This window comes from Sitophilus oryzae, unplaced genomic scaffold (assembly GCF_002938485.1).
Source record: "Sitophilus oryzae breed Bouriz unplaced genomic scaffold, Soryzae_2.0 scaffold_576_pilon_pilon, whole genome shotgun sequence".
Classification (NCBI taxonomy): domain Eukaryota; kingdom Metazoa; phylum Arthropoda; class Insecta; order Coleoptera; family Curculionidae; genus Sitophilus; species Sitophilus oryzae.
This window is the reverse complement of record NW_022147169.1, coordinates 1438016-1458210: the sequence shown is the minus strand read 5'-3', so window position 1 is coordinate 1458210 and position 20195 is coordinate 1438016. Positions and strand designations below refer to the sequence as shown.

The following is a 20195-nucleotide window of genomic DNA, read 5'->3' as shown; positions in this document are numbered from 1 at the left end:
AAACGCATCAAAAAAGAGGAATGCACTATAAAATAAGTGTTCTATTATAAAAAATGCATCGTTAAGCAAATATTTAAAAAGAATCTAAATACAGACAAAAACTGACATTAGCAATGACACAAACTCGACATAACTAAGCAGACTCTACCTGGTTTCTCAGCGGCTCTTCACATTTATACTTAATTGATGAATTGCTGCTTCTTTCGTCTTTTTCTGTATGCTTGAAGGTCAGTCCAGGCTGGTCAGCAATCTCGTCGTCGATAAGAAAATCTTTTTCCTCCACCAGAGACATGGAACTGATGTTCGTTGGAGATGGTGGAGTGGAATCGGGAGACTTATCGTTGGTATCTTTATAAAGAGAACTTTTCGTGTTCGGGTCTGCTTCGGAAATTGAGAAACTTTCTATGGGTGACAGGATTTCGTCGTCTAAAAGCATACCTGAAAAATAGTTATTTTAATACCTACTATGTGAAGATAAATAAGCATATTTATATAAGTACGTTATAAGTAAACCAGTCCATAAAGGAAAACTTGCAACGGATTTTTTTTTGTAAAATATAAGGTGTTATATTGTATTTTTGTATTTTTAGCTCTATTTTTATGATTTTTTAGCAAACTGTATATAAATAAAATATATACTTTAATTCGTAATGTCAGTGTTTTATACATTTTAGTATTTGGCTTATTATAGAGGGTTCATGGATTTTTTTACCGCAAATTTAATACACCATGTGCAAATTTTCCTAACATTTTATTTTTAGCCCAGAACCATGTCTCCTGTGCATTTGGCTCATGTCAACACAAGTTAATTTTTCAGAGTGAAATGAATTTGCCACCAGTAATTTGTAATTTTTTTTAATTATTATTTCTTTTTGATGTTATTTTTCAATATGACGAAGTGGCTTAGGTGACTACTGTGAACTATATACTATTATGAACTGGCCAGCATGTTCGACAGACCTGAACCATATATAAAGAATGGGAAAAAATAACGCGATATAATACCGTATCATAAAAAAACGGCGTCAGCGATGGCCATGAAATGAAGATCACTGTCATTTTATATGTAAAATTGTATGGGGAATATCATCGATCGTCATTGCCAAGCCAAAGGGACACCGATTTTTTTCGATCATATGGTATTTGCATCTTCAATGTCAATATAAACAGACATCTAAGGGCAGTTGTCGCATCCTTCTCCCTTGACTTATAAAATAATAATTTTAAATATAATTCTTTACAAGTTTTTTTTCTGATCGTTAGTTCTGTTATTGTTGTTAATGATTATCAAGGCACGTGTTGATATGACTATCAAAGAAAATGCTCAGGAGACATGGTTCTGACCAAAAAATACTGTTTTAAGAAAGTTTGCTTACGAAGTTATTGCACAGGGTGTTTTAAAGTTAGGGTTGACAACCCTTCGAGCTCCTTCGGACCCCCCTAGCAAAATACTAAAGTTTATAAAGAACTGAGCTTACGAATTAAAGTTGATATATTTATATACAGTTTGCTAGGAAAAATAATGGAATTTGGGCTAAAAATAATAAAGTAGAACACTTTAATAATTTGACGATTTTTTCCGTTTATTTTTGATATAGTTAATTCTATATTACCGTTGCTACTAGCTGTAACAGAAGCTACAAATCCTAGATCTTCATTCAAAAGCGTCGAATCGGGAGATTTAACTGTTGGCAATAAGTTTAAAGGACTGGAAGTTCTTGGAGATGATGAAAGTGGACTATGAAATAACGAAGTAGGAGCAGCAGTAACTGTATTATTATATTTTGGCTTTTTCTTGATTTTTTCTATCTCGCTTAGATCCAATGCCATAGCTTCACCAGCGTTATCCTATATAATAAAAAATTATCTGTTAGCATCATACTCCATAATGACAAAATTAAATACAATAAGAGATGGGCAGCTAGGATGTATCCTCTCAGAATTACATAGTACTAGCTATAACATTATTATAGTATTAAATTAGCATACCCAAAGTTCTACTTGGTTGTCGTTCTTTGCTATTTCTTCCAATTTCATTTTGAAAAAGTTTTTTTGAAGATCAGGCTCGTAGAAGGAATCATGGCCGAAGCCCGTACGTGGCTTGTCATGTTTTTCCTTTCCTGTACTACTGAAATAACACAAAAAAATATTGAATTAGCAGTGGTAATACCGTGTTATGGAATTAAAAGACAACCTTTTAAAATACGACGTAGGCGAAAAAATATTTAAGTTCGAACTTTACCGTACCTGTTGCCGAATTTCTTGACATAATGACAATGAATAAGAGTTATTTGTTGTTATCTTCAACCTACTCTAAATTTCATTTAACACAAATACGGTAAATATGTATTAAATAATGCACATATACACTGTCTTCAATAAAATGTCCACATAACAAAAAAGATTGTTTTTTATTTTTGTTCTTATTTGAATTTGTAGAGATGGGTTGTTGTTCTTTGATCTGTTATTTCACAAATCTGTACTAATATATAAAATCCTTAAGTAACTGATATACTGATTAATCACGATCCTGCTCAAACCACTCAACGTAAGAAGCTCAATTTTGGCATATAGGTTAATTTTAGGGTGTAGAGGTCGATAAGAAGGGATTTTTCGAAATTCCAATTCCAAGAGGGTGAAACCACCCCTCAAATATTACAATATTTTTTATTTAAAAAACGGTCAAGTTTCCGTAAAAACGCTTAAACACGTATATTTTTTTTTTACATATTTTAAGTTTTTTTAAAAATGTATACAGGGTGTTTCGAATCTGGTCATTGATTAATCACGATCCTGCTTAAAGCGCTTGACGTAAATGCTGATTTTTGGAAAACAGGTTGACTTTAGGGTGTAGAGGTTCGATAAGAAGGGATTTTTCGAAACTCGAATTCTAAGGGGGTGAAATTATCCCTGAAATATTAAAATATTTTTTATTTAAAAACCGGTGAGTTTTTCGGAAAAACTTTTAAACACGTATATTTTATTTTGTTGTTTTACATATTTTAAGATTTTTTATAAATTTATACAGGGTGTTTCATAAAATCTGACCATTGAGTAATCACGATTCTGCTTAAACTGCTTGACGTTTAAAGCTGATTTTTGGCAAACGGATTGATTGTGGGGTGTAGAGGTTCGATAAGGAGGGGTTTCTCGAATCTCAAATTCCAAGAGGGTGAAAACGCCCCTCAAATATTACAATATTTGTTATTTAAAAAACGGTTAGTCTTTCGGGAAAACGCTTGGACAAGCATAATTTATATGTTTTTTTTTACATATTTTGATTTTTTTTAAACCATACAGGGTGTTCCAAAAAGTTGGGTAATTTCTTAACCACGGTTCTGCTTAAACTGCTTGACGTAAAAAGCTTATTTTTGGCAAACGGATTTTTCGAAAGTCAAATTCCAACGAGATGAAACTACCCCTCAAATAGTACCAAGTTATATAATAATATCGTCATATTGTTTTTTACCACGCTGACATAAATGTGAGAAAATTTTATCCAGTTTGTATGTTAATGGCAATTGTTGCTTTGCTTTATCATCACCATTACAAACGATTAATTCGACGCGAACGAAGTCGCTGGTATACGCTAGTGTTATTTATAAATAACAGTTCTCAAGGTTTGTGGTTTCCAAAAACCAATAGTTATGAAAATAACAGCGCTGGCAGTTATAGCTAGCGATGTGAAGTCGACATTAACGCGCTATAAAATTTTACTAAGCTCGACAACAGTTTCTGTAAACAGGTCTGAAAATAATAAAGAACTAACAGCGATGACTTGGGTTGTGATATCGACATAGCTGCGCCATAATTCTACCATACTCTCAACAGTTCTTTCAAAAATAACAGATATGAATAGTGAGATAGTCTCGCAACAGTTTTGGTAATTCCATAATATAAGAGTACGCTGACAACTTAACAAGTTTTTCTTATATGTAACGTTGTGATATTGATATACTGATTTTATATTTTGACTTTCTTTTGCTATTTATTATTATTGTTAACAGATTGTAGGTAGAAATCTGTCATTATTGTCATATTTATTTATTTATGAATAATCCATAAATAAATAGGAAATTACAGATAGGAAAAAGTGTTTATTAAAATATAGGTACTTGTTTGTTTATATTTTCACTGTTTGAGAACAGAAACCTGCTATTTAAAAAGTTTCTGATATTTATTGGCTTAAAATTAAGATGTTATAATAACAGAGTTGGTTTGGTTGCTATCATAAGATTAAACTACTGGCCGAGATCGCTGAAAACAACCGAAATTATAATGATCCCAAAACACGGTAAAGATTTAAACAGAGTTTCCTCATATCTATTCTATTACAACCAAACCAAACCAAAACACGGTAAAGATTTAAACAGAGTTTCCTCATATCGCCATATTAGCTTACTACCATTAGTTTCCAAAATGCTTGAAAGACTGATACTTCGTAGAATCAATTCAGATCCAAAAACCGAAAACTGGATACCACATCACCAGTTTGGGTTTCGAGAAAGACATTCTACTATTCAGCAGATACATCGGATTACCAGCAATATAACTCAAACTCTTGAGGACAAAAGGTATTGCACATCAGTGTTTCTTAATGTTAGTCAGGCTTTCGACAAAGTATGGCATACGGGACTACTTTACAAAATTAAAAATAATCTTCCCATGTCCTACTTTTTGATATTGAAATCCTACCTAAATGGTAGAGTGTTTAGAGTCAGAATAGGTGACGATGTATCTGAAAATTATAGCATAAATGCAGGTGTTCTACAAGGTAGTGTCCTAGGGCAACTACTCTATCTCCTTTTTACAGCAGACTTTCTCACAAACAATGAAACAACAACGGCTACTTTTGCAGATGACACAGTAATTATGGCTGTCAACAAAAAAACGGAAACAGCTTCCTTGATATTACAAAGACATCTAAATGTAATAGAGACATGATTATGTGATTGGAAAATAAAAATTAATTCATCAAAATCGACCCAAGTAACTTTTACTTTGAATAGAGACCAGTGCCCTCCAGTATATTTAAACAACACACTAATTCCGCAGTCTTCCTCTACCAAGTACTTAGGCATGCACTTGGATACTAAGCTTACCTGGAAAGAACACATAGTAAAGAAACGAAAGCAAATAGATTTAAAAATAAAAGACTTAAATTGGTTAATAGGAAGAAGATCTAAACTATCGCTAGAGCATAAACTTCTTTTATACAAAACCATAATAATACCTATTTGGACATATGGAGCAGAACTCTGGGGATGTGCTAGTATAATAAATCAAATATAGCCATAATACAAAGGAACCAATCTAAAATTCTACGGATGATAACTGACGCACCATGGTATGTCTCCAATCATACCTACTCTACATGAAGACTTAAAAATTCCGTACGTCAAAGAAGTCATCCAAACTTGGAGCAAAAAGCATTTCAATAGACCACATGATCACAACAATACCTTACTTCAACCTCTACTTGAACCAGTACCTAGAAGAAGACTTAAAAGACAATAGCCATCTGATTTGAAAGAATATTAAGGAGGATTTTTCGCTGGAGAAGACCTCTGAAGTCATCAAATTAGCCCATTCCTTGCAATTATTCTGATTGCTAATAAATCATAATAAAAAAATAATAATAACAGAGTTCAGTTATTGTTATTTAACGTTATTAGCTATCTACTTTAAAAATATATTGAAGAGTCTTTTATTCACAACCCTCAGTATTTACAACCAGCATCTATTATTATCTTAGTTGGATGCAAAGTTGTTTTTTTGCAAAAACTCAAACATTTCTGAGAACTATATAAAATGCTTTTGGTTATGAACAATTCACTTGGATATATCGTATATGAAAATCCTATTTTTATTTTAATATTACTTAAAACTAATAATTTTTTTTCTTATCACACTAACTCACCTTGCTTCATTTCTCCATGTTGTTGGCCTTTCATGCGCTTTATTATAGTTATTAGAGACTTTTGTAGTTGTTTTCTCCTTTTCTTCGAATTGTGTATTATTATTGAAACGTTCTTCCATTCGACGACCAACATGGGAGGCATAACTTCTATTTATAGGTAACTCATCGTATTTCTTGTAATTAATCTCATTGTTATTCTTAGCTAAAAATTAATAAAACTTGTAAAATACGAATCTGCTAAGAAAAAGTCACAAGCGTCATCCCATAGTCGTCTAGTCTGTCTCTCATGTATTGGCGCATCCATGACTGATCGAAAATAGAAGGAGATTATTGCTGGGATGACGCTTGTGGCTTTTTCTTGGCTGACTCGTACTTTACCTATTCTCTAAGTAACTAATTCTTAATTATGTATAGATATTTTTTGCTTTATAATAAATTAACAATGCATAATACACTCAGATGCAAAAAAAACGCAACGGAGAAATTTTTGGTCAAATTTAAAGTGTTATAGTTTTGTTATTTTTAGTCCTATTTTCATGAATTTTTTAGCAAGCTGCATATAATTATATGAACTTTAATTCGCGTATTCAGTTTTTTTAAAAACTTTAGTATTTGGCATATTATACAGGGTTAATCGAGGGGTTGTTTTTTTACCCTAACTTTAAAACACCCTGTGCAATAATTTTGGGTGTGAATTTTCCTAAATTATAATTTTACGGTCAGAACCATGTCTCCTGAGCTCTTTGTTTTTTAATTCATCTCAATACATGCTTTGGTTAATTTTTAAGAGCGAAATGAACTCATCACGATTAATTTGCAATTTTTTAATTATCAGTACTTCTTGATGTAATGTTTTAATATGACGGGATGGTTTTGGTGACTATTGTGTAGTAAAACTATGACTGCGAAAATGTCGTATTAATTGCATTGGATATGAATAAAAAAAAACGTTAAAAACTAACGATACACTCCGGATTTTAATAAATATTAATAACGATAACAGAACTAACGATATTAAAGAAAAAATCTGTAATACTCAAGTATACAAACAAAAAACAAAAATTGTAAAAAATACCCTAATTCTTTGTATTGCCTCCCTTGGCTGCTATAACTGCCTGTATACGTCCGTTCATACTGTCATTGAGGCTGCATACAGGGTGGACCATCGAAAACGTTCCGCAAGACAAAACGGCCAGGATATTTTTTTTTCAAAAAATCCAAAAACACGTCAATTTTGTTTGTGAGGGGGACAACTTTTGCCCCAAAAATGATTGCAAAATCTTCAACCCTCTAAGCGGGGGTGTCATCCCCCAAGTTTTTTTAAATGGGAAGGGGGGTCAAGTGGCGCCGCAATGAAAATAGCTTTCTATTCTCTATATTTCCCCGCTTCGTTTTTGAAAATCGGTCGAGTCATTGAGAAAATATGAAGGATTGAAATTTGAAAAGTTTATTTAAACATTTATCAGAGTAAATGATAATGATAAATTCCTTCGACCAATTTGCTGTTTGTTGCCACAAGGTTGAACGATCAGGTGCGGTCTCAATATCGTTAAACTGACCCACAATAGAATTTCCAAAAATACCAGCCCGCGACGATCAAAATCGTCTTCGTTGAGTCCTTGTACCAACTGAATTTTGTATGGGTGGAACTTGTGTTTTTTTTAGTATCGTTTGGACACTTGTACGATTCACGCCGGTCGCGGTCTCATTGGCTAATTTTCTTGTACTCAGCGTACTACCTATGGCAACTTGGCCCAATACGAATACCTCCATAGCTTCATTTACTACAGGATTTCCCTCTGCCTCTTTTTATTCATAACGGAACCAGTTTCGTGAAATTTTGCTACTAAATCGCGAACAATTTTGCCATAAAGGTGTTTGTCAGGATAGCATTCATTGAATATCTGCGCAAACCGATTGCTACATTCATTAACCATTATTTTTAAAATAAAGTTCGATTATATCTACTTTTTCTGCTGTAAGTGAGTACACCATAATTGTTAAAAAGTTTAACGATATTGAGAAGAACTTCAACGCACAAGTCACAGAACAGCTATCTAGCAACTACCGCACCTGATCGTTCAACCTTGTGGTAAGTGAAAAAATAGCGTAGAAATAATAGAAAGAAAAAACAGCAAATTGGTCGAAGGAATTTATCCTTATCATTCAGTCTGATAAATGTTTAAATAAACTTAAACATTTTTGGGGCAAAAGTTGTCCCCCTCACAAACAAAATTGACGTGTTTTTGGATTTTCTGAAAAAAAAATACCCTGGCCGTTATGCCTTGCGGAACGTTTTCGATGGGCCACCCTGTATATCATATTGCTTTATATTTTCCTATTATTCTTTAAGGACCAAGTGAAGTTCATTATTTAATGCAGATGGTAACGCTTCGCGACCTCTAACCCTTTTACCAAATATTTCCCAAACTTCGACATGATGGTCAGTTCATAGTAGTGTATAGTTCACAATAATCTTGTCATATTGAAAAATAACTTCAAAAAGAAATTATAATTGAAAAAAGTTACAAATTGTTGGTGGCAAGTTCATTTCGCTCTTAAAAAATAACCAAAGCATGTACTGATATGAAACAAAAAACAAAATGCTCAGGAGACATGGTTCTGACCGTAAAATTATAGCAAAATAAAAACACTAAATCACCACAATACACCAAAACACTTTTACTTTACACTGGACGCGCGTTTCGCTAAGCATGTTAGCATCATCAGCAGATGATTATAAACTGTCTGAATTGGCTTTGCATGATTTAAGAAACCAAATATCTGCTCCTAATAACCTAATCTTAGTACTAAACTTACGATAAAGATTCAGTTCCGTTGACCGTAATCATCAGCAGATGATTATAAACTCAGTTTATAATCATCTGCTGATGATGCCAACATGGTTAGCGAAACGCCCGTCCAGTGTAAAAGTAAAAGTGTTTTGGTGTATTGTGGTGATTTAGTGTTTTTATTTTGCTGTGTAACATCAAAGGTTCCAACCCTCAACTGTAATCGTAAAATTATAATTTAGGAAAATTGACACGCGAAATTATTGCACAGGGTGTTTTAAAGTTAGGATAAAAAACAACCCCTCGATTAACCCTGTATAATATTCCAAATACTAAAGTTTATAAAAAGCTGAGTATACGAATTAAAGTTGATATAATTAGATACAGCTTGCTAAAAAATCATAAAAATAGGGCTAAAAATAACAAAAATATAACACTTTAAATTTGACGAAAACTTTCGCCGTTGCGTTTTTTTGCATCTGAATGTACAATAAATTACTTGAAAATGTAGTTGTATTTGTAAGCAAATTGTCACTATTCAAACTCCTCTCCTGTTGCTGTTTGTTGTTTGCGCTCTTTCTTCTAGTATTAATTATTGTTTTCTCAATTTTGCTCTCTATCACTCTGACTGGCTCAAGCTGTGGCAACTCTGTGCTTTGCAATGTATATTTTCCTAACTGTAAGAAAAATATCTTTACTGACATTATTTGACTTAAGACTTTGTTGCAGCTCTGCCTGAAGACTAATAATTAACAACACTATGAAGCACAATAGGGCTGCGATAGCAGATCACAGTATAAAAACAGAAACAATATCTTACCTGTTGTGGTTGTGTGTTTGTCTTCGCAGTTCCATACAAAAATTCGATTCTATTTACATTTCGAGCTTTGGATAAACTTGCAGTCTGTTCTATGGAGGTACGAGTTGGTTGATAGGATGAACCACTTTCATCCTTGGTAGTAATATCGAATCTAACTTGGTTCTGAGGTTTATTTCCACGAAAACCAAACCTATTCAGAGATATTTAAGTATTTAGAAACATAAGCAAATAAATTTGGTTTATACCTCTTTGCATCAACTTTAATATCATTTTGTTTAGGGGTAACTGAGGAAACTTCTTCTCGCTCTATAACGGGTTCTTTTTTAATAATAGTTCTTTTGGGTAACACGTGCTTTTCTTCTTGCTTTTTTATATCTAAAGGAAAGTCTCATTTATTGTAAATTAATATTGAATTTTTATTGTGGGTTACCAGTTGATATTGATGCAGGTCCACTTACTGGTCTCTTGCGAAAACCGAAAGACATAGCCACGCCTTTGGTTTGAGTTGCTTTCTTCGGTACAGTGCCATCTTTGTTCTTCCCGTTAGTCTCTCCTTCAGAATTATTCTTCTAAAACAAAGAGGTGCTCTATGAAGTATATTTATAAAAACATAGTGATATTAAAGGAATATGTTATTTTTTATTTTCAAAGGAGTTATACTTTCCTCTTTTTAAATTACAATATAACTGTTATTTTGTTTTATTAATTATTTAGAGTATGTCTTGACTTTTTTGGTAAAAAAGAAAATTTAATTTTAGTTAAACTATAACTGCAAAGTCGGTAGTCGGTGTATGTTTTTAGAGTCCATTTCACCAGTCCGAAAAAGTAGCAAAATAAGCGTTTTGCATTTAACGTTTTATGTAAAACTGGCTAGGTATTTTTACACAAATGAAGAAAGAAATTAAAGATAAAGGATTAAACTATATCCGTATTGTGGCACATTTTTAGATAACTTCTTCATTTTTAAGATTTTGATGGTCAAACATCAACAAAATATACCTTATGTTTGGACTAAATTTTCTCGAAAATAAAGACATAATTGAAATTCCGTTACAATAGATGGAAGTTTTGTGATTACAGTGATATACAGGGTGTCCCAGAAATAAGTGCAAATATTTTAAGGAGTGGTAGATCTCGATAAAAGAAACATATTTTCTCTTTATCGTTTTTCAAATAAGTCCAAAATAAGGGAGTTATTTTACTTTGAAAATTTCCAAAAAAAAAATATTTTTTGCTAAAATTTTGAGAACTACTGGATCTAATATAATATTTTAAAATTGATTTGCTTCAGAATGGTTACTCTGAAATGGCCCTTGACAATATTATATCGAATTCTAAGACAAGCTCATTGATGCATCAACCTGAAGATGATGCTCTATATCTCGATTATTTCATATACAGGGTGTTTCAAAAAACATGTGCCATCTCTCATGAAGAGATTCCTCACGTAAAAATAAGATTTATTTTTCATATCAACATAGACACTTTTATAGCATTAAAATATGTAGCACTTACAGTAACTTTTACCCCCAAAATTTCGTTCGAATCACTAGCAGTACTTGGAAGAAAACTATAATAAATCGAAAGATTATTATTAACCCTGTAGCTACAAAATAAAGCAGAATCAGACCTATGTTGATATAAAAAATAAGTCTTAGTTTTACGTGAGGAATCCCCCCACGAGAGATGGCACAAGTTTTTTGAAACATCCTGTATAAAAGGAACTGCTTAAATTTAAAGATGCCCGTTTTAAAATCAAACTACAATATCTTCAGTAATCCAAGTAAAAAATGTTTTACGATATGATAACCACTTAAACTGGTAACCAATAGAAAATTGCTGTCTTCACCCAACTCCACACTGGGTGAACACCTTGCTTTAGACGACGCGACGAGAAATTAACAAACAAGACGAGAAACATGAGAATTTAACCAAGAAACCCACTTACCTTTTAAAGACCTAGAAAAAGCCGTCGATTATGTAAATAGAGACAAGATATGGAAAATAATGATAAAAGAAAGGATTCCCCTTGAATGCATGTATTAAAGAGCTGTTATCACAGATATATCCTCTATTATAGATTCAGGACGATATCGCGGTATCAGATCTAAGGAGAGACCAAGTTAAAGAGGTGGATAAAATGGAGACAGATGCTCCAGCCTCCAACTCAAGGGTACCTCAGCCGGAGTCAGGGTCCTCGACTGTGAAGTGCACGGAGTCAAACCCTTACCATAAGGGTGTATACCCTCGGAAGAAGAACATCTGTTGTCAGAGAAGGATGAGTAATACCCTGTTCTCCCTACAACAGAAAAATCCCCATGTATGATGAGTTATAGGTTTTACAAAGTTATATGAGAATGGAAAGATATGATATGATAATTTACCAGGATATACATGATATCCCAGGAGGTATCCAAATAGACTTACAATATTTTCTGAATATACTACTATTTGCAGACCATCATGTGATAATGGCATCAGTTTGTCGAAGAATAGCAAAAACTTTTAAAAACAAAGCACGGCTAGAAACTCAGGTAGGACTATACAGGGTGGGCCACTGAAAACTTACAATGGCTATAATTTTTAAACCAAAAAAAATAAAAAATACCGTTTCTATAATATCGAGCGGGAATACATATGACGTATTTTTTTAACCACCCCGACCTAGCCCTAAGGCGGCACCACTACTCACTTGAAAATCTTAAATGGCAACACCCCACTTGTGGCGCCTTTTTGGAAAGCCCATGAAAAATGCTAAACGATGATCATAAAGTTTTTAGGGTGAAATTGAAAAACTACCCCTTACACTAAAAATTAGGTAGACATTAATGAGGAAAGTGATTTTTTCAGCATAAGTTACAAATTGGGACCCAGCTAAATGAGTTATTTTCAAACTACCCCAACCCACCCCTAGGTGCCACCCCCTCACTTCTAACCTCAAGATAGGGATACCCCACTTGTGACACCTCTTTGGAGACCGTATAAATAATGCTGAACGACTGTCATAAAAAAGAACGAAAAAAAATAGAGCCTAAAAATAAAACAAAAATGTCAAAACGTGTCAAAATCAAGAGAATGAATTATTTTCGTATCCATGAACCATTGTGAGAAAAAAAAGCTGGTACAAAGAAATGTATTATAACTGTTAATGAAGAACTCATACACTTTCAGCAAGATGGAGCCCCCTTCGCATTATTCTATTGTCACAAGGCGGTGGTTGGATAAATATTATCCAAGGCAATGGATTGGCAGAAGGGGTCTAATCGAGTGGCCGCCAAGGTCACCTGATCTCACTCCTTTACACTTTTCCTTGTGGGGTTACACTAAATCCATAGTCTACAAGACAAAACGAGGAGAACTGAAGCATGTCGAAATATTCCGAGAGAGACTTTCCAAAAAGTGAGAGAAGAATTTGAAAATCGTTTGTATTTTTGTATGGAACAAAACGGCTGTCATTTTGAGCAATTATTAAAATAAATTATCATTTTAAGTTTATTTCAAATTGTCACACCTACATTTTTTGTCACTAACCAGTAATTAAGTTGAAGTCTGTATGACCATCTTTTAGCAATTTCTTCTTTAGCAATTAGCTTTTCAAAGAAGTGTCACAAGTGGGGTATCGCTATCTTGAGATTAGAAGTGAGGAGGTGCCACCTAGGGGTGGGTTGGGGTAGTTTGAATAATACTTCATTCAGCTGGGTCCCAATTTGTAACTTATGCTGAAAAAATTACCTTTTTCATTAATGTCCACCTAATTGTTCGTGTAAGGGTAGTTTTTCAATTTCACCCTAAAATGAAAAATGCTAAATGATCATCATTTACCATTTTTCATGAGCTTTCCAAAAAGACGCCACAAGTGGGGTGTTGCCATTTAAGATTTTCAAGTGAGTAGGGGTGCCTCCTAAGGGCTAGGTCGGGGTGGTTCAAAAAATACGTCATATGTATTCCCCCTCGATATTATAGGAACGGTATTTTTTTTATATCTTTTTTGGTTTAAAATTATAGCCATTGTAAGTTTTCAGTGGCCCACCCTGTATAATACATTAGTGGTATCGATAGCATTATATGAAAGAAAAGTTACAAAGACTCATGACAACGAAGATGACATTCTTACAAAAAATAAAAGGAATAAGTAGAGAAGATCAAATAAGAAATGACACAATAAGAAACGAACTACAAATACAACCGTTAAAAGAAAAATTTAAAATATATAAAAACAAATGGAGGGAACACGTAGAAAGAATGAGAGATGATAGGTGATCCGAACTGTATTCCGGAAACTTCGGCAGAATATTCTGCAGATAAAAATAAGTAAAAAAGTTCGTATAAATGTATGTCCTAAAATGCTTAGTTTTGGGAATACAGGGTGTAGAAGTTTCATTTTTATTTCGATTTTTTCCAAATAATTTATGAAGTAACGTTAATATTTGGATTGTGCCTGGGAGTTTTTTGATATGAGAAATTTGATTTTGATGTCAATATGACTCCTACTTGTAGAGGACGCCACTAACATATTTTTTAACTGGTTTCAAGAGTAATAACGTTTCGTCCGTACCTGTATAAAACTACTGAGTAAAAAAATATACATTTACGAAGCTTTTTACGTGAAAAATGTCTCTTGATAAAAATCGCTAGGAGTAATGGTACTCGAGATATTTGGAATCGAAATTATCAATACCCATCATAATTGACATTAATTAAACATGTCGACTAAATAGATGTTACTGAAATCATAAATTTGAAAAGTTTTTCTGCCAAAAGTTCAACAAAAACTGTTTTATCATCATTTTTTCGCAGAGAAGTTTATGATTAATTTAAAAAAATAAACATTTTCCCAAATTTATTATTTCAGTTAAGTAACTATCTACCCAACGTGTTTATTTTTTGTCAATAATGACATGTATTGACTATTTTCATTCAAAATATCTTGAGAACGGTTGCTCGTAGCGATTTTTACCAAGATACATTTTTTACGTAAAAATTCATGGAAATGTATATTATTTTACTCCATAGTTTTATACAGGTACGGACGAAAAGTTATTACTCTTCAAACCAGTTAAAACACATGTAGGTGGCGCCCTCTACAAGTAGGAATCATATTGACATCAAAATCAAATTTCTCATGTCAAAAAACTTCTAGACACCAATTTTAAAATCGAAATAAAGAATAAAGATGTAACTTCTACACCCTGTATCTCTGAAACAAAGCATTTTAGGACATACATTTATACGAATTTTTTTACTTATTTTTATCTGCTGCTGATGTGCTGCTGAAGTTTCCGGAATACAATTCGGACCACCCTGTATAATAAGTGGAAAGCCAGACAGAAGCTATATTGGTTCTATACCCTAGGTACCATAAAGGTATACGAATCACTAGTAATATTACTTTTGTGTAAAGTTTTCGTGTATACACTCTGTATATAGTTAAATAATTAAATTTTACCAGTTTAATCCCAGATTAACTTGTAATTCTATTAAACCTCATTGTCATCATGACCTTTAGTACAAACAGAATTATAATCTAACTAAAACTATCTATTTATAATATAATTATAAATATAAATATAGTTTATTATTAAAGCTCATGTTATAAAAGTATTTTAAAGACATAAAACTTACTGGAAAGGTTTCCATAAATCCAGGGGATGCTTTTGGAAACACTAGAGATTTTTTGTTCCTCTTGATGAACTTACGAGATTCAGTTTGGCCCATGAATACGTTCTAGAGACCTTCTCCACATCTAAGACACAAAAATAACTTTAATATACATATAATACATAATGTTTCACACATTTTTCAGCCAATCAATGTAAAATAAGTACTTAAAAAATATAAGAAAGTACGTAAAAATCTCTTGTTTTATCATAGCACTGACAGATCATTTTTTTTTCATTTCATATTCATTAGCTTGAAAAGTTGCATATAAAACATTATAAATAGATTAGTGATCACTAAACCTACATTTTCGAATGTCACAATTTGTTTAAACACTACAACGTTAAAATATCATCATGATTCACCAAGATTACCGAATACGTCGTGAAAATCTTCGGAAAATGCACTTTTCCAACTGGATTTTCACCTCATACGCATGACGGAGCTTCGCGGAAAATCAATAACAAACTGATGAGCTTGGACATTGAAGAAAACATTAATCGTTTTTTTTATTATCGTTTTTAAAATGATAGTTGAAACAAAAATTTTTAGTCTATTTTATAATAAGTTTATAGATATTGAAAGGTTTAATGTTTATTGACATTTTAAATTATTTTTAAAAAGTAAACAACAATAATTATTGCAGTGTTCATTTTGAAATTATTCATTTTTATTATTGCTAGAAATATTTATCACTTATTTTTACATTGTATTTTTTATATTATAAGCTCTACCCAGTGTTTTTTAATATAACTACTACTATTTTTATAGTGCTGTCTAAAGTTTCTTTAATATTGCGAAACAGTGCATTATTGATGTTTTCTAAATGACTTTGTATTTTCAAGCTTATTTAACTTAAATATCTTTCATTGCTTGGTATTTATACGGTGGGTAAAAAACAGGTGTTTTTTTCTCAACTAAGTAAATAAGATTGAACACTCTAGATTTCATAAAAAAATCATAATTAGTATATAAAACTGCATAGCAAAAAAGACATAGTGCTTGTTGAGTACCGGTATACAGGGTTGTTCACCACATACGACACGGAGTATTGTAGCTAAACGATTAGATTTTTACAAATTGTAAGTTTTGGGTTCGTTGAAGGCCTATTAGAGCTACAATTTAAAAATATTTTTACAAGATACAGAGTGTCCCAAATAAATAAAAATATCAAAGTTGTATTTTTTTTAAATAGAACACCCTGTATATTATTGCAGTTTTAGTTTCTACGATTAAAATAAAGGTAAATTTGATTAAGATTTATTACACTTAAACCTTACAGTTTTTGAAATATTTTCAATTTTGTGAAATTGCAGTATAAATTTTAAGGGTTCATTTCTCCGAGGGTATCAAAGTTTTTAATACTAAATATTTACTGAAGTTTATTTATTGATCAGTTATTGTGTTGCAATAATAAAAATTATACTACCTTATACAGAGTGTCTAAAAATTTATTTTAAATAATTACTAGCTTTAAACGGCAATAACTTGTTTAATTTAAATGGAACACCCCGTATCTTTTATGAGAATCAGATGCACAATTTAATTGTCATCCAAATTGTATTATACCATTTCTTACCTATCTCTACAAGTTTCCGTAGAAAATGCATTTTCTTGTAATTTAGAACTCATTTATCAATATACCTATGGAATATTGACATTTTAGATTGTTTTTAAAACAACAAATGTACAAAATGTACAGGCTAGTAATATTATCGTTTTTAGTAAAACGATAATATTACTAGCCAATTTGTATGCAAAAAGAAAACTATGTAAATCTTTATAAAAGAGTATACCATTAATTAAATATACCACCAGTATTTACGACTAAATACTAATTAATTACGTACTTAATTGCGTTCATTAATAAATTATTCTAAATAAATGTGGATTTGAATCAGAAATCTATATAATAATAAGTTATGAAAATCAACGTTTCTGTTATAAATAAGCATTTGTCAAAAAATTAAATATCATTTTTAAGGTGTTGGTTTCTTACCACACTGTCTAATACACATACATAATTCAGTTTTTTAGTATTTGGAGCAATTATTATTAATCAACGCAAACAGTCAAGTAATGTAGTTTGAATACTCGAATCATATTAATTGGTCCTCTTTAACAAATATTTAAACAGTTTTTTTTATTTTTTAATGAAATAAACGAACTATATCGACAATATTAGTATCTGTACTCTTTAAAAAGTAGGTACATCTTTAAAAATAATCTAAAATGTCAGTATTCCATGGGTATATTGATAAATGAGTTCTAAATTACAAGAAAATGCATTTTCTACGGAAACTTGAAGAGATACAGGTAAAAAATGGTATAATACAATCTGATAGACAATTAAATTGTGCATCTGATTCTCATAAAATATACAGAGTGTTCCATTTAAATTAAACAAGTTATTGCCGTTTAAAGCTAATAATTATTTAAAATAAATATTTAGACACTCTGTATAAAGTAGTAAAATATTTATTATTGCAACACAATAACTGATCAATAAATAAACTTCACTAAATATTTAGTATTAAAAACTTTGATACCCTCGGAGAAATGAAGCCTTAAAATTTATACAAATTTCTAAAAATTGAAAATATTTCAAAAACGGTAAGGTTTAAGTGTAATAGACCTTAATCAAATTTACCTTTATTTTAATCGTAGAAACTAAAAATGTAATAATATACAGGGTGTTCCATTTAAAAAATACAACTTTGATATTTTTTATTTATTTGGGACACTCTGTATCTTGTAAAAATATTTTTAAATTGTAGCTCTAATAGTCCTTCAACGAACCCAAAACTTACAATTTGTAAAAACCTAATCGTTTAGCTACAATATTCCGTGTCGTATGTGGTGAACAACCCTGTATGTTTTCTATAACTTTTCATTGTTGATGAAAGGTTTTGCGCGGTAAAATAAAAAAACGCGTTAAAACCAAACCCCCACCTAATACAAAAATATTATATTTAACGCGTATTTTTTATGTACTTTATTTATTTAAAATTATCGTTATTAAATGTTTTTAAAAATAGATCTTTTTCAATCAAATACAAAAAAAATCGGCACTATAGATATATCTTGTATAGAGCAAGAGTTATCTCGCTTATCAGTAGAAACTTAAAAAAAAAGATACTTTAAAAATCGATAGACCGATTTGATTGAGATTTGGAATGTCTATGTTTTGCTAGGCCGCTTTAACATTTGATTTTTACAAGAACATGTACGGGAAAGGTGAAAACAACATTTTCCAGCTCCACCGACGACTCTTTTTTCGTCCTTCTAGTATTCACTACATTTTTTCTCTCTTATAACAGAACGCCAACGCGCATACTTTTTGAGAAAAAAATGTTTTTCCGAAACTGACTTAAGTCAGACAACAAAAAATATTTCTTGGCATATTAAGTAGGCGCTATAAAATCTAGAATGCGCTAATATTCTAGTTAGCAACAATATGGAATATTATACTCGTATTAGTATCACAAATTATATTTTTGAATCTTTTTGATTGGAACTTCCTGTACATTTTGTACTTAGGTTTACTTTGGAAAAATAACTCCTAATAAATACTCGGACGTCAGAGCCTTGTTTGGGTAAACAGGGTGCACCGCGTGAAGGTGAGGTTGACTTTTGGGTAAGCTGGACTATACAGACCGGACCACTGTAGTAGTAACATAGGCAGAACCGGACGAATTAGCGTATGCCCGTCCGCCCGATAAAAAGCAGGAGAAAAAATGCGATAAAATAAAAATAGGTCGATATGTAGTAAGAATGTTTCAGAATTTGTATTTATTCGTGTTTTAATAGCCAAAACGAATACGTAGATTCTCGCAACAGTTCTCGTGTAAAATTTATTTTTTAAGTAAAATAATGGATGTTTATGAAGTTCGTGAGAAAATTCAAATTGTAAAATGGTATTTCCAAAATAGGTCTTATCGGGATATACAAACAATTTTTCCACAAACTTTTGTAAACAGGCCAATTCCATCTTTATCTACTATATCAAGAGTTATTAATAATTTTGAAACACATGGGTGCGTGTCGCCACAAAAACACAAAAAGCCTAATGTGTTGATTAATGAAGAACAGGAGTTAAAGTAAGTGTTCGTTTGTGCTACCGCGGATCAAAATCCCACGTTTTCAAGTAATCAAATTGCTGAGGTGGATGCCCTGCACAATGCCCGTATTGTTCAAGCATATTTGAACAATACTTTTCCCAACCATTTAATTAGTGGACATGGAACTATTTTGTGGCCCGCTAGATCACCAGATCTTTCTCCCAATGATTTCTTTTTGTGGGGTTATGTAAAATCCAAAGTGTATGGTCATAATATGGCTAATAATCTGGATGAGCTTCAAGTAAAAATACGAGAGGCTTTCCAAACTATTAGCCCTAATATGTTAGCCAATGTCAGACGGGGATTTTACGACCGCCTAGGCTTCTGTCTAGCACAAGAAGGTGGTCTTTTTGAACACTTGTTATAACTTTTTTTTATTTAGAGTAATATTATAGTTTTTTTTGGGTTTAGAGAATTTATTTATTTTTAGTTTTGGCTTGTAAACATACTCAAATAATAAATATTTAAGTATGTTTATTTTAAATGTTACCTTCAGTGAAGGTAAACACTTAAAATGAAAATAATAAATACACGGCACTCCTCGCGTCATATTCCTAGTCTGTCACGACCGACCCGTCCAAGCACAACTGCAACTGCGTACTGCCTGACCAGCCGACTAGCCGGCAGTGACTCTCGACTCTCGAGTACGAACGCAAAACGGGTAAACGTAAATTCGTCCGGCAACTTCCTATGTTACTAGTAGCCTGGTCTTCTCTGTATAAATTATATATAGGAAACTACCTTCGTTTATGTTGTTTCGTCTTGTGTGAATAAAACATGTTTTGACTATTATTTGTTTTAATATAGTTTCCACACCCTGTTCCCGCAAATGTGGAAGGGGGTGGTGGGGTGGTGATATGTACTTTTTAGAGTTTGGCCGTTTT

General features: G+C 32.1%; 1 protein-coding gene across 3 annotated transcripts in view; it reads right to left on the bottom strand.

The window, feature by feature from the left end:
- The window catches only part of LOC115887487 (putative uncharacterized protein DDB_G0291812), a 43507-nt gene that overhangs the window by 5950 nt on the left and 17362 nt on the right, over window positions 1-20195 (bottom strand). Inside the window, exons 1-10 of one of the 3 annotated variants that reach the window (XM_030906938.1) lie at window positions 15497-15611; window positions 15155-15275; window positions 9963-10101; window positions 9778-9907; window positions 9533-9722; window positions 9212-9389; window positions 5921-6122; window positions 1990-2128; window positions 1614-1848; window positions 149-438 (exon numbers count right to left, since the gene is read on the bottom strand). In XM_030906938.1, coding sequence (XP_030762798.1) covers window positions 149-438; window positions 1614-1848; window positions 1990-2128; window positions 5921-6122; window positions 9212-9389; window positions 9533-9722; window positions 9778-9907; window positions 9963-10101; window positions 15155-15247 — 1596 coding nt within the window. In that variant the 5' untranslated portion in view covers window positions 15248-15275; window positions 15497-15611. Of the gene's footprint in view, window positions 1-148; window positions 439-1613; window positions 1849-1989; window positions 2129-5920; window positions 6123-9211; window positions 9390-9532; window positions 9723-9777; window positions 9908-9962; window positions 10102-15154; window positions 15276-15496; window positions 15612-20195 lie in introns of those variants that run through there. The other 2 variants (XM_030906941.1, XM_030906939.1) reach the window with 2 other exon arrangements.